The sequence below is a fragment of the Leucopleurus acutus genome (assembly GCF_964270905.1).
Source record: "Leucopleurus acutus genome assembly, chromosome: 7".
NCBI classification, from domain to species: domain Eukaryota; kingdom Metazoa; phylum Chordata; class Mammalia; order Artiodactyla; family Delphinidae; genus Leucopleurus; species Leucopleurus acutus.
This window is the reverse complement of record NC_139150.1, coordinates 27225085-27252868: the sequence shown is the minus strand read 5'-3', so window position 1 is coordinate 27252868 and position 27784 is coordinate 27225085. Positions and strand designations below refer to the sequence as shown.

At 40.2% G+C, this 27784-nt stretch overlaps 1 protein-coding gene and 1 pseudogene across 3 annotated transcripts in view; both read left to right on the top strand.

Moving 5' to 3' along the window:
• Positions 1-7076: 7076 nt before the first annotated feature.
• LOC309963779 (10 kDa heat shock protein, mitochondrial-like) lies at positions 7077-7422 on the top strand (annotated as a pseudogene). Its single transcript has one exon. The product of its transcript is annotated as a 10 kDa heat shock protein, mitochondrial-like (transcript).
• A 2571-nt stretch (positions 7423-9993) lies between these two features.
• Positions 9994-27784, top strand: part of TMEM38B (transmembrane protein 38B) — a 69291-nt gene continuing 51500 nt past the window's right edge. For both annotated transcript variants that reach the window (XM_082842144.1, XM_082842143.1), the window contains exon 1: positions 9994-10163. In XM_082842144.1, coding sequence (XP_082698270.1) covers positions 10052-10163 — 112 coding nt within the window. In that variant the 5' untranslated portion in view covers positions 9994-10051. The remainder of the gene's footprint in view (positions 10164-27784) is intronic.

Genomic DNA, 27784 nt, shown 5'->3' with positions numbered 1-27784 from the left:
ATATGTTAGAAAGAATATAAAAATAAAAATATAGATGAATCAACAACCTGAAGGTACAATAGTACCACAATAGTAAAAAGAAGGTGGGGGGAAAGGCCTTGGCTGTGGAGGGCAGGGCCTAAGCAAGGATAAGGTTTGGGCTGTGGGTGGGGCCAATGCTTAAGACCCACAGGACTGCAAAAAGTCCTGGGGGCCGTGGGGGGTGGGGCTTAGGCTCAAGGAACAGAAGGGGCCCAGGCGTGCCCCCCACCCCTGGTCACCCAGCCAGCTTCCCGAGCTCATGTGGGTGGGCAAACGCCCTCCTCTCCTCTCCTGCTACTCTGGTCTGGAGGGCTCCTCTCGCCTGCCTCTCCTGAACTCCCCTCAGCCTCCTTCCTATGCCCCCAGGACCCATGTGTGTGTGTGGGGGTGTGACCTTGGAGGGCAGGGGACTGGCCTGGGAGCTCAGCAGGCTCCCCAGGCCCGAGTGGGTGGGGCAAACGCCCTCCTCTTCTCTCCCACTCCCCCCAGTTGGCTCCTCCCTCCTGCCTCTCCTGATCTCCCTGGCCTCCCTCCTATTCCTCCAAGGACCCACAAGGTCCGGAGGGGGCTTTGGAGGGCAGTGCACCAGCCTGGGAGCTCAGCAGGCTCCCCGTGCCAGAGTGGGTGGAGCAATCGCCCGCCTCTTCTCTCCCCCTCCTCCCGGAGAGCCCCTCCCGCCTGCCTCTCCTGAACTCCCCTTGGCCTCCTTCCTATGCCCCCAGGACCAATGCGACCAGGGGGAGGGCGAGCCTTGGAGGGCAGGCCACTGGCCTGGGAGCTCAGCAGATTCCCTGGGCCCGAGTCATCGGGGCAAACTTCCTCTGCTCCTCTCCTCTCCTCCCAGAGGGCCCCTCCTGCCTTCCTCTCGTGATCTCCCCGGCCTCAGGGGCGCTGATCCTGTCTGGCCTCCACTTCTCCCCGCTGTGTCCCCCCACGTCCTACCGGTTCACTTGGGGGTTCCTCCCGTCTCTTTGGGTGTCAGGGTCCACCAGCAGCCAGCAGGTGCCCTAGTGGTGGGGAGACGCTAACTCAGTGTCTTCCCACAGCGCCATCTTCTGCATCCTTTTTCTATTGCACACTGATCATTCTGTTCATTATTTAGGTCAATGCACTAGAACACAAATTTGAATGCTTTTATGTGGTAGGTATTTTCCATGAAATTAGGTCCAGGTTGAATTCTATTCATAAGAGAAAATTAAAGTACTTACGTTGGGTAAGTAAATTCTGAGTAATAATAACTGACATTGATGGGATTTCTATGTGCTAGGCACTGTTCTTTACATATCTTAACATATTTAATCCTCACAAAACTCCATGAGGTCCAGTGTATTATTTTCACCATTTTAGAGATGAGAAAACTGAGGCATGGAGAAACTTGCAGAAGGTAATTCATGGAGCAAGGGCCAGAGCCAGGATTTGATGCAGGACATCTGGCTTTAGCAACGGCACTCTTAACCACTATGTCTCTAAAATTAGTGTAATCTCTAAACTTTAGAAGTTAAGAAAGCAGTAGGAAAGGAACTTCTAAGTTCCTTTTAAGAGATCTGAATATCACAGGAGAAGAGTCATAACTAAAATTTATCAAGTAGGCACCATGTGTCAGGTACTGTGCTAAGCAATTCATATGTATGCTCTCTGAATTGTTTTTTCCTCAGGTCCTGCTTATCTGTCAGGTCAGGTTTTTTTGGTTTTTTCCTTTAAAAATTTTTTTTACAATTTTTAAAGGTTACACTGCACTTATACTTATTACAAAATATTGGTCATATTCCCTGTGTTGTACAATATATCCTAGCAGCCTATCTTACACCCAGTAGTTTGTACCTCCCACTTCCTCACTCTTATATTGCCCCTCCCCCAACTGGTAACCACTAGTTTGTTCTCTATATCTGTGATACGCTCTTTTAACTTTGAAAACGACACTGTGAAATAAGTACTATTCTTCCTAGGTTAAAGAGGAAGACACAGGCTTATAGAGATTTAGCAGCTGCTTTCTATAAGGTGACACAATAAGTAGAATGTCTGACTAAAGACTGTGCATTCTGTGTTACCACTAGTGTACACCACCTCCCAAGATGAGAAAGTTCCTCAAATGAACTCCTTGGTATAAAGTCAAGAATATAATTTGATATGTTGCTCTGGCTGGCTAAGCCTAACAGAGAGGTAGCTGAAGAGGTGTAGGGAAAGACTTTGCTGTTATGATCTGATGGGCCCCGTCTGAAAGATGAGATACATATTTATTGAGTGAATGAACATTATAAATAACCTGATGGTGCAGCTGATTATAGTGGAGATAGGAAAAGCTTTCTACAGGGTTCTCAAGCTGGATTTCCAGTTTGGTGAACTGTTTGGAGGGGAAAAATTAGATTTCCATGGTTAAGCACTTTGAGAAATTATCCCCTTCTAAAATAATTATAATGCCTATAAGAAGTTGGACTAATATTAAAAATATTCTCTTTAGCTTTTTTTTTTTTTTTTTTTTTTTGCGATATGTGTGCCCGTCACTGCTGTGGCCTCTCCCGCCGTGGAGCACAGGCTCTGGACGCGCAGGCTCAGCGGCCATGGCTCACGGGCCCAGCTGCCCCGCGGCATGCGGGATCCTCCCGGACCGGGGCACGAACCCGTGTCCCCTGCATCGGCAGGCGGACTCTCAACCACTGCACCACCAGGGAAGCCCATCTTTAGCTCTTTTAAACTAAAGAAATATTACAATTTTTGTATGCAAAACTGTAAGAATAATTGGCTTCATAGATAATAAATACTAAGAGATTTTTACATTTTAGAGATTTTACATCTTCCATGACTTACACAGATTTATAGACATTGAAGGAACATAGAGTGATTGATGCAGTCCCTGGAATATATGTTTTATCTATAGATACACATACAATTCCACTAATTGAACACTGACTTTAAAAAAATAGACCCAGGAGATAGGTAATGTAGATACATTCTGTATGAAGTCTGGACAACTTAGGGCTCAAGCAATGGAGTATGTAATTATTGTCAGTTGTCATATATGGACAACTTTACATTGCAATGATTTCCCTCTGTGATTGTTATGGGTCAGAACCCACCTGCAACTGCATTTGACCTCTCTATTTGTACTTATGGAGCTCACTGTTATTTGGACATATTTATGAATCTCTAGGTAGGTAAGATTCCTTTTGTTTGCCCAAACATCAGGTGCACATTGTCTTCTTGCTGCTAATGTTTTGGTTTAATCAACTCATCTACATAGATCACTGATATTTTGTGAGTTCCTAGCCTTAGCTACATGAATTTTCTTTTATTATTATTATTTTTTTTTTTGCGGTACGCGGGCCTCTCACCGCTGTGGCCTCTCCCGTTGCGGAGCACAGGCTCCGGACGCGCAGGCTCAGCGGCCATGGCTCACGGGCCCAGCCGCTCCGCGGCATGCGGGATCCTCCCGGACCGGGGCACGAACCCGTGTCCCCTGCATCGGCAGGCGGACTCTCAACCACTGCGCCACCAGGGAAGCCCATGAACTTTCTTTTAAACCTCACTCAGCGACCTTGTTTTTTAAATTTCTTTCCTTTGCCTGTCTTTTGGTGTAAGAAGATGTTAGTTGGGATTATCTTGGAATTCCAGGTAGAGCTCCAAAGACAAAAGATGTTACCTTCACACTGTAAAGAGAGGAGCTAGGCTGTCTAAGTGGGACTTAATTAAAGATAACAACTAGTCCAGAGAACTTCACTCCCAACAGCCCAAGAAATTAAAAATTTTAAAGGAAATTCATAGAAGGGAATTCAAAAGGTTAGAGTGATTTTTCTACTCCTCTCTGTATGAGGAAAGCGGTGCTTCTCTTCCCCAAGCCAATTCAGACTCTATTTGAATAGATAAAGGATTATTTTTTTCTCACATAGCAGTAAGTCTGAGAGAGCTGACACCTTCAGTTATCTGCTATTTTCTTGACCCTTCTCCCATGGTCACAGGGCATGCCCCAGCTCAAGGCAGAAAAAAAGAAGGGCCCATCTCAAGGGCATAGTCACTTTAATAAGAGAAGCCACATTGTTTTCATCCTTCTGTTTGTCTGTTCTTTTACCAATACCACACTGTCTTCATTACTGTAGACGTACAGTAAGACTTAAGACTGAGTAGCATCAGTCCTTCAACTTTGTTCTTCTTCATTTAGTTTTCAGAAGCATGTCAAACAGATTTCTTCATTTTCATTTGCCCATATTCTAACACATGGCCAACCGCTTGCTGAGTGGCTGGAAAAAAACATATTTAATGTTTTAACTCAACATGCAGAGTTGGATATACCTTTTTGGTTAGCCATCTGATGGTGTCCGCAGTTCCTGACAACTGCAGGTGTCAGGAAACCTTGCTATGCAGAGGTCCATGGCATCATTGTGGAGCCCGCAAATGTACCCCATGAATGAGTCAGCACTGGGAGCCTGCTATAAAGAAGAATATCGATAGCAAAAAGAAAAACAAAAGCCATAACAAACCCCTGTGAACTAGAAGGCCTTTTGTTCCTTTTCTATAATTCCCCTACCCACTACCTTGACCCTGGAGGACACAGATGGTGGAAGGGGCAGAAGAGGAGGAAAGGTTGAAAGACCACCCCATGCCTCTTTCCCCCACTGCAAGGCTCTGAGCCAGGCAGACCTGAGCTGATGGAGTGGGAAAAGCTCTGAATTAGATGCAACACTGACATTTTAATTGGATTGGACTCTTAATATTTTAGTATCTTAAATGATGAGGAAGTAATGGGATCTGCTGAGATAAAGTTAAAGGATGGGAAGGGGAGATCTGACATAGGATCATAGTTGGGGGCTTTGTCTGGTGGATGTTAGATCCACTTCCTGACTGTGCCCCACTGATTTCAGCCTCTTCAACAAACTGGTTATGCTGGAAACTACAAACTCCTTTAATCCTAGCTGTTGACCCACAGTCCTTACTCCTAATAGGTCTTTCTGGCTCTCATCCAGTAGCCTTTTCATTGCTGTGGGGATGCTGGATCTGTCAGTAAAAGGCAACTTTAGGAGAGCATTTTGGGTTGTGTGTGGGACCAGAGAAAGCCCAGTAGGGAGACTGTAACAGGATAATAACAAATCCTGGTCTGTCACTGCCTGCCTTTGTGATCTGTCTCTAGCTCTGAGTTTCCTACTCTGAAATAAATGGTCTAAAGAAAATGATTGTAATAGATACTTCTTGTGATGGCTGCGTGGCTCCCTCCATTCTCAGACATTGCCTCTGATACCTAGGGATGTGACCTAGCATCCCTCCAGAGCTGATCAACAAGAAGAGGACATCTGTCCCAGGCCAGGGCAGGCTCTTTCCCGGCAGTACCGAATAGGGGGACACAGAGACTGAACAATATTAACATTGACTATCATTAGTAACTGAGGGTATCCCACATCTACCTACTGCTGCTGGCCTCAGAAATGCCCAACTTCTTGCTCTTTTTGGGGATTGATGGCTGATTCCCTGGTAGCCTTTCAGTAAATCCGTCACTTTGCTTAAGCTGCCCTGAACTGTTTTATATGACTTGCAATCCATGTTACTTTTTTTAAAGGGTCCATTCAACTTCCAAAATTCTTTTATTCTTTGATTTAATGGTACCTGTTACTCTTGAACAGAGATGAATTATAACTTTGAGTGCTAGTAACCACAGACACCTGGCAACTGTGGCACCAGTGGGTGACTGCAGTTTTGGAAGTCTTTATACTGATGAACACTAGAGATATTCCTTTTCATAACATCAGATATTTTAAGTAGGTAAATTTGTACTTGTTACACATGGAGAATATTTTTAGTTTAATAGTTCATATTAGAGGTATAAGTGATGTTTACAGAAAAAGATTTTAGTTTCAAGTGCAAGTAATAAGTGAGCCAAGTTATATTTTTCAAGTCACCATATCAGTGTGTATTATTAGATACACAGAGTCTAAAGAGTTGAGTTTATAATTGAATTGGTTTATCACTTAAATCTCATGTGCCAGGATCTCACTGTACTGACTGAATTCAGGACAATCTGTGCTCTTTAGTTAATCCTCCTTGATAATGCTGACCATTAAAAAAATAGAAATTAAATTTAACATTTTGTCTTAAACGTCATATTTTACTACACTATAACTGGAAAGGGCATAGTTATCAAATCCCTATGAGAATAACTTCAGAATGAAAATCCCTAACTAGAATACTAAAGTATAGAAGTGTAGTTGGCTCCTCTAATATGAAACTTCCTCATCATGGACTCTTCATGGTTTTTAAAACGTTTTTGACTTCCCAAAGTGAAAGGCATGCCAATCAGTGGATAGAAAGCAGTATTGCAGAGAAGAAATAGCTAGGATTACCTTTGTGGTACTGGGTTTTGGGATGTTGCCAACTTGATCTGGGGGATGGATGATCAAGCTGAGACCAAGAAGGGTTATGTAGAATTAACTTGATGATTAATATTAGATGCATAACCATAATGTTTGTACAAATAGAGGAACATGCTGCCAAAAAATTTATAAAGTAGTTCTGAACTAGAGGCGATTCCCGCCCCCCCCAAGACAAAAATGTCTAGAGACATTTTTGGTTGTCACAATTGGTGTGTGCGTGCGTGCTACTGGCATCTAGTGGGTAGAGGCCAGGGATGCTGTTAAACATCCCATAACACACCCCATAAGACAACTAAGAATTGTTCAGCCCAAAATGTCAATAGCATTGAGGTTGAAAAACCTGGTTTATAACAATTAGTTTCACATGCTTTTGTACTCAAAATGCTTCAAATATGTTTAGTCAAAATTCTTTTCCATTTCCGGAAGGGGGGCTAAGGGTAAGTATTTTCACCTCGGCCCGCGGCCTAGAAAAACCTCCTCTTTTCTTCCGCCTACCGGTCCGCGAGTCAGAGCCTAGAGCAGAGCCCAGGAAACGAACCGTGGCGCGCGCTGGTGCAGCCGCCCCCTTTCGCGGGGAGGGGCCGGGGGCGAGGGCGCTGGGAGGTCTTTTCTCGAGTTCACGTGGCCGGAGGGTCAGACTTCGGATCTCCCTTTTGTGGCGGTGGCCAAAGAGCAACAGTACGAGCTGCGGCAACCAGAGTCATGGCAGGACAGGCATTTAGAAAGTTTCTTCCCGTATTTGACCAAGTATTAGTTGAAAGAAGTGCAGCCGAAACTGTAACCAAAGGAGGCATTATGCTTACAGAAAAATCACAAGGAAAAGTATTGCAAGCAACGGTAGTAGCTGTTAGATCAGGCTCTAGAGGAAAGGGTGGAGAGGTTCAACCAGATAGTGAAAGTTCTTCTCCCAGAATATGGAGGCACCAAAGTAGTTCTAGACGACAAGGATTATTTCTTACTTATAGATGGTGACATTCTTGGAAACTACGTCGACCAAAATAAGTCACTATTGAAATGGCATCACGTGAAGCTGCCACTGAAGTTCTGAAATCTTTCATCATGTAAATAATTTCCCTGTTTCTTTTATAATAAAGTAATGATATCCAAACAAAAACAAAAAAAACCCTCTTTTCCAGATATTCATACAGTTAGACCACTTTTGCTTTTTAATAGATAAGCAGTACTTTATAATTTGATTTGTTTTATCTGCAATAATTATGTAACTTTGTAAACCGCTCCCAAAAGTCAGGGCAGGTTTTTATTTTTGCACATAATTTCCCCAAATCTTGCCTCTCCCTGTTATCAGTTCAAAGCCTTCCCTCATTTTATTGCCCACTTGCTTCTGTTTGGCCCATTTCATTAAATAACTGAATCACTGACCAGAAGCAAATATAGTGAGCACAGTTAACATTTAGATAGAACTTGTCTTTTTGTGAGGTGATATCATTTCCCTTAGATTAAAAAAAAAGTATTCTTTAGGCTCTAGGCAGATGGGGACCCAGCTTATTTTCACAGTTTGGAAATGAAACAAATTTCAGATTACTCGTAGAGTCTGAGATGATTAATTCTCTTCTGTTGGAATTAATATGTTTAGGGAAAGCAAAATATTTGATTTATCTTTTTTAAAAAAATTCTGATGCTTTTCACTATTGCCATATTGGTGTTAATAATGAACTTAATTATACCCCAGAATGATACAGGCATAGACATATGATTTTGAGATGTTATAGTATTTTTTTTTAAGTTCAAGGACAAAACACATATTTTGTGTAGTCTAATTAAAGACTTTTAAAACTGTAAAATCTTTTGGGAAATAACATCCAAGTTCTGCCCCTAAATTCACAAAGCTAAAGAAATGTATAAAAATTATGAAAGAACAAACTGAAACATCAAAGTGTAAATATTCACAGCGGTTGCTTTTTTTTCTTTAGTTTGGCTAGAGGTCTAAAAGCCTTTCTCTAACAAGAGGTGCTTGCTTAGAAAACCACATATGAAAAGTATCTTAGCAACTCTATTCTTTCTTGATAAGTAGTGAAATGTAGAGATTTACTACAATTTCCCCCACATTTTGAACACTTAGTATTTAGGGCAGGGCCTCTGACATCCAGCAAAATGCCTGGTACATAGCAAAAGGCCCTTGTTAAACGAATTAAAACGAACAGACAAATATTCAGATAAAAAAAAAATCAATGCAAGTCTGCAGTTCTTACTCCCAAGCGGCTCTTACTTATCTAGCAGCTCATTATGTTATTTCCAGTTTCCTGGTGTCCGCATGATCTGTTGACACACCAAATAAAAAATGTGCCAAACTAAACTTGTTTTTTTCTACCCAAGTCTGTTCCTCATTCCTGTTTCCTATTTCTCTGAATGTAACCATAATTCTCCTACGCACCCATTCCCCACATCCTTTTTTGACAGGTTGAGGTGACACCCAGCCTGTTCTGGTTCTACTGCGTCTTTCCCCATCCAGTTCCCTGCTCCTAGTGTCCTCAGCCTCCACTACATTTTGTTTGGAACTGTGAATATCCTCCATTTTCGCCTGTCTTTAGTCTCTTTTTACCAAACTTTCCTAATCTTGTTGCTTGATTGCAACCCTCCCTCCCACCTCACCACCCCCACCCCCCCACCCCCGCAAAAAAAACAAAGAAAAACGCAGTTTAGCATAATGGTTGAGAGACTGGAGTCTGGCTCGGATTTGTCTGAGCATAAAATGTAGTGATCAAGAGCTTAGGCTCTGGGGCCAAACCACTTGGTTATGGTCTGCCATTCAAGGACTTCTTTTCTGAGCTAATTTCTCACTTCGTAGTCCAGCCAAAGTACGCCCCTCCATCTTTCCCTTAGCTTTTAGAGGCTAGTTTGCCTTACCACTAACCTGAAATAGCCTTCCTCTCCTTGGAACTTGCCCTATCATGGCACCTATACTCACTATTACCCGCTTTGTAATCTCCCTTGGGAAAACACGTTTCTTGAGGGCAGGATATTATCATATTATTTTTTTTATCTCCAATAAGTCATGGTGTGATTTGCATACTGTGGTTCCTCGAGAAATGTTAGGTGAATGAAATCAATTCACAGAAATAAATCCGATTCTGAGCGTCTCCCCTTGTGGACTGCGTTTATCCAAAATCATAAAACTTTACACTAAAAACGGTGAATAAAATGTATTTAAATTAAACCTTTAAAAAAGCCGACTTAAAAATTTTTCTTGAGGATCCCAAAAAGTCCTGAAGACGTTTATGGGTTTCATGTATCAATACTTAGCATATTAGAAATAACTGAGAAACATTTAAAATAGTTCTTTATGTATTCGTTCTAAAAATAATAAATGCACTAAATGTTAAGAGAAATAATGCATATTTATTATTTATGTTGTATTCATCTGACCACTCTCGCGTCTTACACAACTCGCAGCACGCAGAAGACGCTGGACTCTTATTAGAACAAGCCCCGGCCCTCCTCACCCCGCCCAGAGGCCAACCACCAGCGCATCCGAGGCTCCTGGGACACGCGGCCCGCCCCCTCCGCGCGCCGGCGCCGGGTGTCAAGGCGCACGCGCAGAGCTCCGAGAGGCCCAGCCGAAGAGCGGGCGGCCGCGGCCGTAACTTACCCCTCCCCTCGTCGCGCACGCCGGGAACCCGTCGCCGCGGCTGCTTCGGCTGCGACGGTCGGTCGTCGTGATGGACTGTCCGTGGAATGAGCTGTCCCTTGCCTTTTCTCGTACTTCCATGTTTCCCTTTTTTGACATCGCCCACTACCTGGTGTCGGTGATGGCACTGAAGCATCAGCCGGGTGAGTGCGGGGCGCCGAGGACCGGCCCCCTCGGGATCCCCCTCACAGCGAGTACGGCCTGAGCGGGGTAGCGGCCGAGCTGCCCCCCCGCCCGGAGTTCTATAGTCGAGCTAGAGGGGCGCCGAGAGGTGGCCCGTCCGACTCCTCGAGTACAGGTGGGGAAAATGAGGCCCGGGCGGTCCTCGCCAAAGGAGGCGCTGGGTTGGGGGGAGTGCGGGGGCGCCCCACCGCCGCGGGCGGGACTCCCGGGACAGGTGACAGGGCGGCCGCAGCCGCTGTTGGGAGCCCAGGACTGCCCGCGTCCGCCCAGGGGTTGCGCCGTCTCCCGGCGGTGCCACCAGTTCCTTGGAAAGTATTTTAAAATGACCTGGGAACAAAGCTCCCGGAGACAGCACGTCTGACTTCGTCGCTTGGGGTAGTGAATGGTTCTGGACGGCTCTCCGGTTTTGAAAGTTGGGTAAACACTGAAATAAAGAGCCTTAAGTAGGCACCCCCAAGTTCCCCTTAACGGAGAGATCTCCCACCTTGTTTAGCATGTTAGACAATGATTGCTGAGAGGAGTGGATTCCCATTTTGGGTCATATGAGTGACGTTGTACAAGAAAAGCCATTTGCCGTAGCTTCCCTTCTCTGTACAGTGGGGATGTGGTCTTAATACAGTTTTGAGTTCTTTCCAGTATGCACACAAGGAGCAATATTTGTTTTTTCTTGTATTTTACATTCAGGATATATTTGCTCCTGTATTGCTTTACTTTTGCCCTTATTCTACCTGCCTTTTCATTTTATGCTTTCTTCTTTTTTTGAGATCAGGCATTTTCTTTGCCTTACTTTCTCTGTGTTCATGCTGCTTTTAATCTGCCTCGTCCTACAGTCAGTGAGTGAGGGATTGAGGATGATGCTGTAGCTCTTATGGTCTGTTTTTTGCGGTTTTTTTGTTTTCTTTAAAACCCTTGGACCTCAGAAATATTTTTCATTTAAATTGAAATTTGTAGTTCAGCCTAAATCATTGTTTGGTAGCAGTTTTGACCTGGATAAGGGGAATATTAGTGTATTAAATCGGGACAGATAATCTGCATAAGAGACTGCTTCCTTGATTTGAAAATAAGTACATTTTATTATTATGCCATATTCAGTATTTGGTATTTTCTTTTTTTTTCTTTTTTTTTTTTTGTGGTACGCGGGCCTCTCACTGTTGTGGCCTCTCCCATTGTGGAGCACAGGCTCCGGACGCACAGGCTCCGGACGCACAGGCTCAGCGGCCGTGGCTCACGGGCGCGGCATGTGGGATCTTCCTGGACCGGGGCACGAACCCATGTCCCCTGCACCGGCAGGTGGACTCTCAACCACTGCGCCACCAGGGAGGCCCTGGTATTTTCTTGTATAGCTTAAATCAGAGGTTCTCAAAGTGTGGTCCAGGAACCCCTGGGGTTCCTGACACTTCCAACTCAAAATTATTTTCATAATAATATGCAGATGTCATCTTTTTCACACTCATTTTCTCACAAATATACAGTGGAGTTTTCCAGAGGCCACATGACCTGCCGTACTGTAACAGGTTGAATGCAGAAGCAGATATGAGAATCCATCTGTTTTCAGTTTGAAGCAGACATGAAAGAGATTTACTAAAAAAGTGTGAGTTTTCTCACCAAATATTTTTTGCTTTGGAAAATAGTTATTTTTCATGAAAAATATATTATTTTTTTAACATTTAGTGCATTTATTATTTTAAAAATGAATACCTAAGGAACTATTCAAAAATTGTCTCATTTATGATTTCTAATAAGCTAATAAATATTGATAACCCACATAAAGAAAAGCTTTTTAGGGGGTCTTCAAGAATTTTGTTTTGGAGTCAGCCTTTTTAAAGGTTTAATTTACCTGTATTATATTCACCCTTTTAAATATAAAGTTCTATGATTTTGGACAAACACATAGTCATGTAACTACCACCACAATCAAGATAGAGAACAGTTTCATCACCCACCCCAGATTCCCTCCTGCCCCTTTGTAGTCAGCCCTCCCCAAGCCCCTGGTAACCATTCATCTGCTCACTAATTTTGGGGGGTGCAGAGGAGTCCTGAGACCAAAAACCTTGAGAACCATTGGACTAATTGGATGCTAGTACAGTGTTACACATGGTGTAAAAATATATTCCAGTACCAGTACTTGTAAACATGTAAAAATTATAGAATTCACACAAAAGAGTGAACCTGCTTTTACTAGAATTGTGTTAGACTGTCCTTTCACAGTATTGGCTGTTATCAGTCCTAAATATCTTGTGATTCTGATGATCAGAAAACATAGTTTTCATTTGCATCTGTCATAGTTACTAATGTTTGCTGGCCATTTGTATTTATACTTATATAAATCTATTGAGTTGATCATATTGTTTTTCCTGTTTAAAATGTAATACATTTAAAAAAATGAATTATCCTTACATTTTTGGAATAAACTGTTTGATGTATTAGTTTAATTCATTAGGGATTTTCATTTGCCAATCCTTATATAAAACTTTACTTAATTGGCAACTTTTTTCTGTTCCCCAGGGACTGATTCTTTAGAACACAGACCTGTAGTACAATAAAACCACAATTCATCTATGTACTGCTACCCGGGTTCTTCTTATCCTTATCTCCTCAAGCATGTTACTCCTTGAGACTCTTGACTTTTGGAATGTACTCTATCACTGCCAGTACCTCACTCCCCACTTTCTATAGTTTACATCTTATGGCTTACAGACTATGCCTAGATCTAGACTACTGAGGGCAAGTGGGTAAAGGGGATTAACTCTTTCTATCTGTGGTGTTGATAAGGATGGCATCTTTTTTTTTTGTTTGGTTTAGGTTGTAGGCCTTCAAATCCAAGGAAAGATGATTGTCCCCCCTACACCCTTCCTTTTCCATGTGACTTGCACTTCATAAGTGAAACCATCAGGGGGTATTTTTTAAATTTTTTATTTATTTTAAAATTTTTATTGGAGTATGGTTGCTTTATAATGTTGTGTTAGCCTCCACTGCACAACAAAGTGAATCAGCCATACACATACAGATAGCCCCTCCCATTCAGATTACCACAGCATCAGGGGGTATTTAATATGTTGGATTCTTTTTTATTTCTTAGTTTACTTCCATTTGCCTCATACTTAACCTTAGTTCCTCTTGAACTCTGGCATCTGATTGTCTATAGCTTTTAGTTTTGGCTAGTAGTGTAGGGTTTTTTTTTGTTTGTTTTTTCTATTTTCCTGGGCATTTTATTAGGAAGTTGGAAAATGCTGCTTTGGGAATTGTTGGTCAGAAACCATTTTAACGGAATGTTTATGTCATCAGTTGTAATCTCTCTTACATTTTTAATCTGTGTTCTCTGTTTTTTTCCTATTTAAATGTTCATTAAAATAAACACATTTCTTTAATCCTACATTCATATCCGATTGCTATTTTCTGTAAGACATCCTGAAAATTTAACCTACAATGATCTCCACTTGATTTTTACACACAAAATCTATTATTTTACTCTTAATTCTCTGACCACTATTTTGCTAACTTTCCTCAAATCATATGTAGTTCAATTAAGCAAATATTCACTGTAGTAGGTACTATATTAGATGTTGAGGATACCAAGATGAAAGTTACTGTTATAGCTCTGAAAGAATTCAACTGTGCTGTTGTCGCTGTAATCTCCTCTGCCTCCCCCCCCACCTCCTTCTCTTTCCTTGCAGTGTCACATAAGGTTGCATTACCTTTCTTATACATTAATAATATTCATTCATTTCAGATACATGAAAAACATTTCAGTGTCTTCATTCTAATCCTCCCTCATACATCTCTTTAGGTAGGTATTATTGAACACATTTTACAGATGAGTAGTCTTACAGGAATAAAATAACCTTACTTAAGTCACATAGTTTAGTAAATTATGGAGCTAGTTCTTGGGCTAATTTCAAAGTTCTCAACTATTCTGTGCTCTCTCTTTGCAGATACATTTAATGTTCCAGGTTTCTCAGTATTTAGCAATTTCTCAATAAGTTGTCATTTGACATCGTTATTTTCTCCCATGATTTCAGTCATTTCCACATCACCATTCAGTTTCTCATTTGTTTTCAGGAATTAAATCCAGGAATAAAGTTTGTCATTGTTCCTTCCTCTAATCTGTGGGAGATGAAAAGATTAATAAAACAAGAATTTATCAGTTCTGGGGATTCTGGGAAGGTGGCAGCATACTTTCGCTATCTTTATGAATTCCGACGTAAACACATACAGAAAAGTGCAAAAGTAATCGTAAATGTATAGTTCAGTGAATTTTCAGAATGAGCACAACTATGTTAATCAACATCCAGGTAAAAATAGAACAACTATGATCCCCCCAAAGGCCTGTTTAGCATGCTTTTAAAAGAGCAGATTCTGCCCAGTGTGGGGTGGAAAAGGATGTCTCAGAAATGACAGTCCATAATTTACTTATGTGAGTACAGAGAATCTTACTTAAATATCTTTAATGTATATATTTTTAACATCTTTATTGGAGTATAATTGCTTTACAATGTTGTGTTAGTTTCTGCTGTATAACAAAGTGAATCAGCTATACATATATTATACATGTATCCGCATATGCCCTCCCTCTTGAGTCTCCCTCTCATCCTCCCTATCTAACCCCTCTAGGTGGTCACAAAGCACCAAGCTGAGCTCCCTGTGCTATGTGGCTGCTTCCCACTAGCTACCTATTTTACATTTCGTAGTGTATGTATGTCCATGCCACTCTCTCACTTCGTCCCAGTTTACCCTTCCACCTGCCTGTGTCCTCAAGTCCATTCTCTACGTCTGCATCTTTATTCCTGTCCTGCCCCTAGGTTCTTCAGAACCATTTATTTTATTTTAGATTCCATATATATGTGTTAGCGTACGATATTTGTTTTTATCTTTCTGACATTCTTCACTCTGGATGACAGTCTCTAGGGCCATCCACCTCACTATAAATACCTCAATTTAGTTTCTTTTTATGGCTGCGTAATATTCCATTGTATACATGTGCCAAATCTTTATCCATTCATCTGTCGATGGACACTTAGGTTGTTTCCATGTCCTGGCTATTGTAAATAATGCTACAATGAACATTATGGTACATGACTCTTTTTGAATTATGGTTTTCTCAGGGTATATGCCCAGGGGTGGGACTGCTGGGTCGTATGGTAGTTCTATTTTTAGTTTTTTAAGGAACCTCCATACTGTTCTCCATAGAGGCTGTATCAATTTACATTCCCACCAACAGTGCAAGAGGGTTCCCTTTCTCCACACCCTCTCCAGCATTTACTGTTTGTAGATTTTTTGATGATGGCCATTCTGACAGGTGTGAAGTGATACCTCATTGTAGTTTTGATTTGCATTTCTCTAATGATTAGTGATGTTGAGCATCATTTCATGTGTTTGTTGGCAGTCTGTATATCATCTTTGGAGAAATGTCTGTGTAGGTCTTCTTTTCATTTTTGGATTGGATTGTTTGTTTTTTTGATACTGAGCTGCATGAGCTGCTTGTATATTTTGGAGATTAATCCTTTGTCAGTTGCTTCATTTGCAAATATTTTCTCCTATTCTGAGGGTTGTCTTTTCGTCTTGTTTACGGTTTCCTTTGCAGTGCAAAAGCTTTTAAGTTTCATTAAGTCCCATTTGTTTATTTTTGTTTTTATTTCCATTTCTCTAGGAGGTGGGTCAAAAAGGATCTTGCTATGATTTATGTCATAGAGTGTTCTACGTATGTTTTCCTCTAAGAGTTTGACAGTGTCTGGCCTTACATTTAGGTCTTTAATCCATTTAGAGTTTATTTTTGTGTATGGTGTTAGGGAGTGTTCTAATTTTATTCTTGCACATGTAGCTGTCCAGTTTTCCCAGCACCATGTATTGAAGAGGCTGTCTTTTCTCCATTGTATATTCTTGCCTCCTTTATCAAAGACAAGGTGACCATATGTGTGTGGGTTTATCTCTGGGCTTTCTGTCCTGTTCCACTGCTCTATATTTCTGTTTTGGTGCCAGTACCATACTGTCTTGATTACTGTAGCTTTGTAGTGTAGTCTGAAGTCAGGGAGCCCAGTTCCTCCAGCTTTGTTTATCTTTCTCAAGATTGCTTTGGCTATTCAGGGTCTTTTTGTTTCCATACAAATTATGAAATTTTTTGTTCTAGTTTGGTGAAAAATGCCACAGGTAGTTTGATAAGGATTGCATTGAATCTATAGATTGCTTTGGGTAGTATGGTCATTTTCACAATGTTGATTCTTCCAATCCAAGAATATGGTATATCTGTCCTGTTTTTATCATCTTTAATTCCTTTCATCAGTGTCATATAGTTTTCTGCATACAGGTCTTTTGTCTCCTTAGGTAGGTTTATTCTTAGGTATTTTACTCTTTTTGTTGCAGTGGTAAATGGGAGTATTTCCTTAATTTCTCTCTCAGATTTTTCGTCATTAGTGTATAGGAATGCAAGAGATTTGTGTGCATTAATTTTGTATCCTGCTACTTTAACAAATTCATTGGTTAGCTCTAGTAGTTTTCTGGTAGCATCTTTAGGATTCTCTATGTATAGTATCTTGTCAGCTGCAAACAGTGACAGTTTTACTTCTTCTTTTCCAGTTTGTATTCCTTTTCTTTCTTTTTCTTCTCTGATTGCTGTGGCTAAAACTTCCAGAGAGTGGGCAACCTTGTCTTGTTCCTGATCTTCGTGGAAATGGTTTTAGTTTTTCACCATTGAGAATGACGTTGGCTGTGGGTTTGTCATATATAGCCTTTATTTTGTAGAGGTAAGTTCCCTCTGTGCCTACTTTCTGGAGGGTTTTTATCATAAATGGGTGTTGAATTTTGTTGAAAGCTTTTTCTGCATCTATTGAGAAGATCATTTGCTTTTCTCCTTCAGTTTGTTAATATGATGTATCACATTGATTGATTTGCCTATATTGAAGAATCCGTGCATTCCTGCGATAAACCCCACTAGATCATGGTGTATGATCCTTTTAATGTGCTGTTGAATTCTGTTTGCTAGTATTTTGTTGAGGATTTTTGCATCTGTGTTCATCAGTGATATTGGCCTGTAGTTTTCTTTCTTTGTGACATCTTTGTCTGGTTTTGGTATCAGATAATGGTGGCCTCGTAGAATGCATTTGGGAGTGTTCCTCCATCTGCTGTATTTTGGAAGAGTTTGAGAAGGATAGGTGTTAGCTCTTCTCTAAATGTTGATAGAATTCATCTGTGAAGCCATCTAGTCCTGTGCTTTTGTTTGTTGGAAGATTTTTAATCACAGTTTCAATTTCAGTGCTTGTGATTGGTCTGTTTATATTTTCTGTTTCTTCCTGATTCAGTTTCAGAAGGTTATGCTTTTCTTAGAGTTTGTCCATTTCTTCCAGGTTGTCCATTTTATTGGCATATAAGTTGCTTGTAGTAATCTCTCATGGTCGTTTGTATTTCTGCAGTGTCAGTTGGTACTTCTCCTTTTTCATTTGTAATTCTGTTGATTTGAGCCTTTTCCCTTTTTTTCTTGATGAGTCTGGCTAATGGTTTATCAATTTTGTTTATCTTCTCAAAAAACCAGCTTTTAGTCTTATTGGTCTTTGCTATTGTGTCCTTCATTTCTTTTTCATTTATATCTGATCTGGTTTTTATGATTTCTTTCCTTCTGCTAATATTTTTGTTGTTGTTCTTCTTCTTTCTCTGATTGCTTTAGGTGTAAGGTTTGATTGTTCATTTGAGATATTTCTTGTTTCTTGAGGTAAGATTGTTTTACTATAATCTTTCCTTTTAAAACTGCTTTTGCTGCATCCCATAGGCCTTGGGTCATTGTATTTTCATTGTCATTTGTTTCTAGGTATTTTTTGATTTCCTCTTTGGTTTCTTCATTGGTCTCTTGGTTATTAAGTAGTGTATTGTTTAGCTTCCATGTGTTTGTATTTTTTACAGGTTTTTTTCTTTAATTGGTATCTAGTCTCATAGCGTTGCGGTCGCAAAACATACTTGATACGATTTCAATTTTCTTAAATTTACCAGGGCTTGATTTGTGACCCAAGATATGATCTATTCTGCAGAATGTTCGATGACCACTTGAGAAGAAAGTGTATTTTGTTGTTTTTGGATGGAATGTCCTATAAATATCAATTAAGTCCATATCGTTTAATGTGTCATTTAAAGCTTGCATTTCCTTATTTATTTTCATTTTGGATGATCTGTCCATTGGTTAAAGTGGGGTGTTAAAGTCCCCTGCTATTATTGTGTTACTGTTGATTTCCCCTTTTATGGTTGTTAATATTTGCCTTATGTATTGAGGTGCTCCTATGTTGGGTGCATAAGCATATACAATTGTTACATGTTCTTCTTGGATTGATCCCTTGGTCATTATGTAGTGTCTTTCTTTGTTTGTTGTAGTAGTCTTTATTTTAAAGTCTATTTTATCTGATATGAGTATTGCTACTCCAGCTTTCTTTTGATTTCCATTTGTATTGAATAAATTTCTTCATCCTCTCACTTTCAGTCTGTATGTGTCCCTAGGTCTGAAGTGAGTCTCTTGTAAACATCATATATATGGGTCTTGTTTTTGTATCCATTCAGCCAGTCTGTGTCTTTTGGTTGGAGTGTTTAATCCGTTTACATTTAAGGTAATTATTGATACGTATGTTCCTATTACTGTTTTCTTAATTGTTTCAGTTTGTTATTTTAGGTCTTTTCCTTCCCTTGTGTTTCCTGCCTAGAGGACTTACTTTAGCATTTGTTGTAAAGCTGGTTTGGTGGTGCTGAATTCTCTTAGCTTTTGCTTGTCTGTAAAGGTTTTAATTTCTCCGTCGAATCTGAATGAGATCCTTGCTGGGTAGAGTAATCTTGGTTTTAGGTTTTTCCCTTTCATCACTTTAAATATGTCTTGCCACTCCCTTCTGGCTTGCAGAGTTTCTGCTGAAAGATCAGCTGTTAACCTTGTGGGGTTTCCCTTGTATGTTATTTGTTGCTTTTCCCTTGCTGCTTTTAATATTTTTTCTTTGTATGTAATTTTTGATAGTTTGATTAATATGTGTCTTGGCATGTTTCACCTTGGATTTGTCCTCTAGGGGACTCTGTGCTTCCTGGACTTGATTGACTATTTCCTTTCCTATATTAGGGAAGTTTTCAACTATAATCTCTTCAAATATTTTCTCAGACTCTTTTTCTTTTCTTCTTCTGGGAGCCCTATAATTAAAATGTTGGTGCGTTTAATGTCCCAGAGGTCTCTGAGGCTGTCCTCAATTATTTTCATTCTGTTTTCTTTATTCTGCTCTCTGGTAATTATTTCCACTATTTTGTCTTCCAGGTCACTTACTCGTTCTTCTGCCTCAGTTATTCTGCTATTGATTGCTTCTAGAGCAGTTTAAATTCCATTTATTGTGTTGTTCATCATTGTGTGTTTGCGCTTTAGTTCTAGTTCTTTGTCAAACGTATCTTGTATTTTCTCCATTCTATTTCCAAGATTTTGGATCATATTTACTATCATTACTTTGAATTCTTTTTCAGGTAGACTGCCTATGTCGTCTTCATTTGTTTGGTCTGGTTGGTTTTTACTTTGCTCCTTCATCTGCTGAGTATTTCTCTGTCTTCTCAGTTTGCTTAACTTACTGTGTTTGGAGTCTCCCTTTTGCAGGCTGCAGGTTCGTAGTTCCCGTTGTTTTTGGTGTCTGCTCCCAGTGGGTAAGGTTGGTTCAGTGGGTTTTGTAGGTTTCCTGGTGGAGGGCACTGGTGCCTGTGTTCTGGTGGATGAGGCTGGATCTTGTCTTTCTGGTGGGCAGGACCGTGTCCAGTGTTGTGTTTTGGGGTGTCTGTGAACTTATGAGTTTAGGCAGCCTCTCTGCTAATGAGTGGGGCTGTGTTCTTGTTAGTTGTTTGGCATGGGGTGTCCAGCACTGGAGCTTGCGGTTCGTTGAGAGGAGCAGGGTCTTAGTGTTGAGATGGAAATCTCTTGGAGAGCTCTCGCTGATTGATGTTACATGGGGCCAGGAGGTCTTGGTGGTCTAATGTCCTGAACTCTCCCACCTCAGAGGCTCAGGCCTGACACCTGGCTGGAGCACCAAGACCCTGTCTGCTACCCGGCTCAGAAGAGAAGGGAGAAAAAAAGAAAGAAAGAAAAATAAATAAATAAAATAAATGTAGTTATTAAAATAAAAAATAAGAATAAATAATAAAATAAAAGAAAGCAAGCAAACCAGTAAACAAATCCACCAATGGTAAGAATCACTAAAAACTATACTATGATAAACATAGAAATCAGTAACCAGGGTGTTGCATTCAGCAAACCCCAAGTCTACAGTTGATCCCAAAGCCCACTGCCTCAATGTTGGGATGATTCGTTGTCTATTCAGGTATTCCACAATGCAGGGTACATCTAGTTGATTGTGGAGATTTAATCTGCTGCTCCTGAGGCTGCTGGGAGAGATTTCCCTTTCTCTTCTTTGTTCTCACAGCTCCTGGGGTTCAGCTTTGGATTTGGCCCTGCCTCTGTGTGTAGGTCGCCCTCTGGCGTCTGTTCTTCGCCCAGACAGGACGGGGTTAAAGGAGCAGCTGATTAGGGGGCTCTGGCTCACTCAGGCCGGTGGTCGGGAGGGGTACAGAATGCGGGGTGAGCCTGCGACAGCAAAGGCTGGCATGACGTTGTAACAGCCTGAGGCGCCATGCGTTCTCCTGGGGAAGTTGCCTCTGGATCACGGGACCCTGGCAGTGGCGCCCGCACAGGCTTCCCAGAGGGGAGGTGTGGATAGTGACCCGTGCTTGCACAAAGGCTTCTTGGTGGCTGCAGAAGCAGGCTTAGCATTTCATGCCTGTCTCTGGTGTCCGTGCTGATAGCTGCGGCTTGTGCCTGTTTCTGAAGCTTGTTTAGGTGGTGTTCTGAATCTCCTCTCCTCGCACACCCGGAAACAATGGTCTCTTGCCTCTTAGGCAGTTCCAGACTTTTTCCCGGACTCCCTCCTGGTTAGCTGTGGAGCATTAGCCCCCTTCAGGCTGTGTTCACTCAGCCAACCCCAGTCGTCTCCCTGGGATCTCACCTCCGAAGCCCGATCCTCAGCTCCCAGCCTCCATCCACCCTGGTGGGTGAGCAGACAAGCCTCTCACGCTGTTGAGTGCTGGTCAGCACTGACCTCTGTGTGGGAGTCTCTCCGCTTTGCCCTCCGCACCCCTGTTGCTGCGCTGTCCTCCTTGGCTCTGAGGCTTCCCTCTCCCACCCACTCCTCACCTCCGCCAGTGAAGTGGCTTCCTAGTGTGTGGAAACGTTTCCTCCTTTACAGCTCCCTCCCCAAGTTGCAGGTCCTATCTCTATTCTTTTGTCTCTGTTTTTTCTTTTTTCCTTTCCCCTACCCAGGCAGGTGGGGAGTTTCTTGCCTTTTGGGAGGTCTGAGGTCTTCTGCCAGCGTTCAGTAGGTGTTCTGTAGGAGTTGTTCCACACGTACATGTATTTTTAATGTATTTGTTGGGAGGAATGTGATCTCCACGTCTTACTCCTCCGCCATCATGAAGGTCCTCTCTTTAATATTTTTTAAGCTAAAGGAAAGTTAGAATATTTGAGTGACCTGACAAAACATTGATCAGGGAGTGTGCTGTAGTAGAAAGCATTCATAAAGTCAGAAGTCGGAAGACCAGTGTTTAGTTCAAACTCTACCACTAACTAGGTAGCTTGGGATAAGAACTTAAAACTCAGTATTTAAAACTCAGAAAAAACTCAGTGAGTGAGGTGGACCAGAGCACCAGCTGAGCAGTGTCCCCTCTCCAGGAGTCTTCAGTTTTGAGTCTAAAGAGCTCTTCCTCCAAGCTTCTAAGTTTTAATAATTTCAGCCTATCCTTTGTTCCCCCAGGAGTGGTAACAGCTTTCTACAGTTGATACTTCTGTGACACCATAGTATTTACTTTTTACTTTTTCAATAATCTAGTTAACAATTTTAAACCTACATACTTATTTATATTAAATCCTTTCTGTTAATAAAACTTTGTATTTTCTGTTTCCTGACTGGACTCTGGTACAGAAACCTAGGAGTGGGGTTTAACTACATGCTTTCTGGTTTCCATATGTAATATTAAGATATCTAAAGTGCTGGCTATTTCCTGTCCATAGATCTAGTCAGTATAATGCCTTCGGTGTGGCAGGCCAATGTGATGTTTTGTGGACTGTCAATATGATCATAATTTCTGTGGACTTGTTTAGAGAGCAGGAGAGTTGACATAGATCTGAGGCAAGACTGTGATAGTGTACTGTTAAACCTGTCAGGTAAAAGCAAAGTGTTTCTGGGATTCTTTGCAAATTAATATGGAGAAAAAAGCATTTCTTTACTAGGTTACAGAGGTTAATGCTAATTTGTTCTAGTAAAAATACTGTATTTTGAATACCAGCTGCAGTTGGAGTCATTACCAGTCTACATTTAAGATAGTTCACAATTATTTTTCAAGATCCATCTGCTTTACATATAGCCCAAGCAAGCAAGTTAAGTGGAATGTGATAGCTATCATCATCTTTCATCTTTCATGTTTTTGGTTATGGTACTCATCTCTGTAATACTGCTTTGTAAAAATATCTTGGTGAGGAGAAGAAACTCTAGGGGCTTCTACCTGATCATTCCTATCATAATGATTCTTATTCCAAGGGTCAGAGAATCAATATGCAGAGTGTGCCAGTTGCTAAGTATGTCTAGTCTAGTTATACATTAAGGAACTGGGGAAATAACCACAGCCGTGGATTTACTTGGCCCACTATGATTCATACTTGGTATAAAACTCCTTGAATTGTGTCACAGGTAATCTCTAAGCCATTGTTGCCTACATGATTATTTTAAAATATTTTGATGAAAAAGCATACTTGAGGCATATGAGCTAGATTATGTTGTTAATTTTTCTTTTTAAAGAGATAAATCTATAAATGGGAAAGACTAGGGCAAAAGTTTACTAATATGCAATTTAAAAATACTTAACCTCTGGAGATGAGGCTTTAAGAAGGCTAGAGCATTCCCCTGCTTCTTTCCGGAAGTCATATTAACCACCAGCAAGCTGAATGCTGACTATTTGGAAATAGCTACAGTGTAACTATTTCTTAAAAATGGAGACACACTGCGGAACTAAAGTAGACTGAGTATATCAAAATAAAGAAGTCTTGTGTGCAGTACATTAAAGAATATCTTTCTAGTCTTTGTTTTAACTAAGTCAGTAAAAGTATGTTAAACATAGTCTAATAGGGCTTCCCTGGTGGCGCAGTGGTTGAGAGCCCGCCTGCCGATGCAGGGGATACGGGTTCATGCCCCGGTCCGGGAGGATCCCACATGCTGTGGCGCGGCTGGGTCCGTGAGCCATGGCCGCTGAGCCTGCGCGTCCGGAGCCTGTTGCTCCGCAGCGGGAGAGGCCACAGCGGTGAGAGGCCCGCGTACCACAAAAAACAAAAACAAAAACATAGTCTAATACTTCATTTGGCCAGAGAATGGGATTATTTTGTGGATGTGATTTTAAATGAATTTAAGGGAGTAGAGTGTGACTTTATTTCTCAGCTTTCATTTCATAATGAAAATATTTTGATGTTAAAGTCCCCAGGTGATTATATGTACTTCAGATATCTTATACTTTTTTTTTTTGTACGCGGGCCTCTCACGTTTGTTTAAAACTGAGAAGAAATTAAAGATATCATATTAACTATTTTTTTCTACTGAAAATTATTTATATGCCCTAAAGATATACAGCTGTTTCTGGTTGACTTTCTGTATTTTTTTAATATAAATTTTGAAAGCATCATACTTTTATTTATTTGGCCCTGTCTCATGGCATGCCGGATCTTAGTTCCCTGACCAGGGGTTAAACCCGCACCCCCTGCGGTAGAAGCACAGAGTCTTAACCACTGGACTGCCAGGGGAGTCCTGTGTTTTCATAATTTAACTTCACATTAAACTGACTGGTGCCAGTATGATATATACAAAGGAACATCATGCCCAAAGAACTTTGTCATAAGATTGCCTCATGCTGAAAAATGTGTTATGGTAGTGTGTGTACTGAAGAAAGCTTTAAAGAAAGGTCTGTTTGAGTTAGAGAAATATTTCTGGCTGACATAATTTTGAAAATCAGGCAAAAAAGACTGGTACGAGAGAGACCCTCCCTTTAACTCTGTTCTTTTCCTTTCTTTTTTGGTCTAATAAAATCTTAGTTTCATTGATTTAAGACTGTTGGGGTTATGAGTACCTTTTCAGTGCCATAATGTGTCATTCTCATCCCAGCTTTGCAGTAAGAACTCAAAAGTATTATATCTTGGGCTCAGATAATTGAGTCAGAAGCAGCCCAAGGGTTGCATTCTCCTTGCCTCTTTTCTCTCTTGTCAGTGACCAATCCATTCAGCACACAAATCAACAGAGTGTCTGACATGTACTAGGTAGTAAATATGTATTTTTATGTATATTCTCTTATTTTAAGTTCTTATAAGTTATGTATTATTCTCATTTTATGAAACTTGAAGTTTAAGCCAAGAGAGGTTAGAGGTCCTACAAAGAGTCACAAAACTGGTACGTAATCACAGTTATCTCTGTGACTTGTGATAAAACTAAGGGAAATTAATGGTAGTAAAATTATCATACTTACACTCTTGAAATATTGCACATATATTTTTCTGTTGTACAATAAACATTTGTTGAGCATCTACTTTATACTAAAGTTTCTTAGAGTCTCAAGGGGTATCAGTCTTATAGTGGAGCTAACACTTGTGAACAAAAACTAGAACATGATATATTTTAAGAGGAAAGGATAAAATACCATGAAAGTTGAGGGAAAAGGAAAGTTATTTTGACAGACTTAATTGGAAATGCATATTACATGAGTGAATAATTTGTGTGAAAGCATCAAATTTAGTAAATTTGATTTGGATTGTTTTAGTGGTCAAAGGAAAACTTTTTTGGCATATTTGAATTTGCCTAAGCCTAATTGTTGTGTCAGATGGATGATAGTAATGCTAAATCTTCCATTAGAACAACCCTAAGGGATACAGAGGATACAGACATATTCCCTAATTGTATGTTTACCAGAAGTAATCAGTTACTTTGGAATGTGTCTTCATAGTAACTGTGTAATGATGGGCCCATTGTAACTCTCATTCACTTAGAGCTCCCATTTCCAGAATGTGTGTGCAGAGCTAACCAGGGTATGGCCTGAGAGAGAGAGAGGGACACACTCACACCCACACAGACAAACACACACGAGGACAAGGTTGGGGGAGAAGAAGGTCTTGAGGGGGAAAAGGGGTGTGCCTGTGTAAATAAGCACAGAAAAAGAAGTCTGGAAGTTGCCACCCTACAGAAAATGAGTGTGACTGAAGGGTAGAAGTAGAGAGGAAAGGGTAATTTTCTTTCTTTTTCTATTTACTTCTATAATAATAGTGATAGCTAATAGTTGTTGCTTACTGTTTTGTTTGTTATTTTTTAAGATGTGGGAAAGCAGTTACCTTGTTCACTTCACACAGAGAGTAAGTGCTGGAGCCAGGATTTATACCTCGGCAATTAAGCTCCAGAGTCTGGATTCTTAAGCACTCTGTATTGCCTCTCAATGTGAGAATGGCTCAGTAAGGCAACTAGTGTCCACTGACTAAAAGAAAAGATCATATTCATATATTATGCTGACTAGCCAATGTTCTAAACAGTCATCATCGTACAGGGCAATACTGAACAGTGCCCGTATACATATTTTGATGGATAGCAATATATATGTGTAGAGAGACATAGTGGTGTCACATCTTACATAGGGGTTTGGCTCTATAAAGACAGCATGGCCATGTATCGTCAAAATAACTCTTGAATAATTCGTAAGTTTAGGGGAAATTGCTGCACTGGAGATAGACAACCTGTTTTTTAGTAAGTTTCTCAAAACTAGTTTTTCTTCCATATTGATACAAGTCACCATTTCTTGAGTTATCACCAGATGCATATCATTAAACCTTGGCATCACTTCATTTGACGATATATATACACCATCGAAAATTTACGTCTTCCAACTCATGTTCACTCCTGGGCACATTTTATTGTGTGGAATGGTGGGTTGCAGTATTTAAATTTTTATCTCTCTCTTTTTTTTTTTTCCCATGAGCACATAGAGATGAATTCCCATGTTAGTACAAGTATGACGATATTACCCTACTGAATTCACACATACATTTCTATAGTTTGTTTTGTTGTTTGTTTTTGCATAAAAGGGCCTCTCCCTAAGAGGTAATAACAGTTAATAGTTTGGTTGGGTATTCTTGCAGACCTTCTTTTATGCATTAGCTGCATGTGTACATACCAATAGAAATGTATAGTTTTCTGTTTTCCCCCGTAAATGATTTCTTACTGTACATATTCATATAAATATGGTTTTCTTCTTGTCACGTCAGTGCATGTAAAGCTGCTACATTGTTTTGAATCGATGCATTATATTCCTCAGATTGGTTATGACATAATTTGCTAAATTTTAATTTAATTATACAATTAACAAACACTTTATTTTAAAGAATTCAGATATAATTAAATAATATAATCAATATAATTAAATAAATTTAAAGCCCCTTTGACCACCTTCCCTACTCCTAAGCTTCTCTCAGGAGATAATAACAGTTCACATTTTGGTGTATTGCAGACCCTTTTCTGTGCATTCCATGTAAATGTATGTACCTATAGAAATGAATAGTGTTTGCATTTTTGCCCATAAATAATTACATGCTGTAATTTTTTTCAACATGATTGTGTTTGGTTTCTTGTTTTTACTCAACAGCATGTCTTGGGGATCTTCCCATGTTGACGTTGATCTACCACACTCTTGAATTGCTCTTGTATAGTATTCCATAGTGCAAATGATCATGGTTTAACTCTTCCTCTGATGATGGTCATTTAGATTGTTTTCATTTTTTTCACAGCATTATGAACAACACTGCTTTAATATTCTTGTATGACACTCCTCGGGCACTTGAGTCAATTTTAAATTTAAAATTTTAATTGATAACTGCCAAATTGTTTTTCAAAATGGCTTTACTTGTTTTTATTCTCACAAGAGTATGTGAATTTCTTCACACCTTTGATAATTTGTTAATATTAAGCTGTAATTTTTTTGCCAATTGAAGGTATATGAAATAACATTTTTAAAATTTCTTTTTCCTTAACGACTGATGAGTTGAGGACTTTCCTTTGTTTAGTTTTTTGATATATTTATTAGTCATTTATAGTTTCTGCTTTGTGACTTGCCCATTTTTCTGTTGTTTGTTGTCTTTTTCTATTGATTTGTTGGAATTTGCCTTATTGGTTAAAAAAATTTTATCCCAGTCTTTTGTTATGTAGAAGTTTTAAATTTTGATGATGTCAAACTTGTAAATCTTTTCCTTTATGGCTTTTTTCTGTTCTTAGATGGCTGGATTTTTTAAAGGGGAATGTTGAATTTTTATCAAATGACCTTTTACTTTCTGTCTAAAGGAGTGATCATAATAATTTGTTAGTATAGTTCATAATTTTTTTTTAAAGGTAACAAACTTGTATTCCGAGGTAGGCACTTTTTTTTTTTTAACGTGACTTTATTTGGAAAAAATGTCTTTTTTAAAAAAATGTATTTATTTAATTTATTTTTGGCTGTGTTGGGTCCTCATTGCTGCATGGGCTTTGGACAGTTG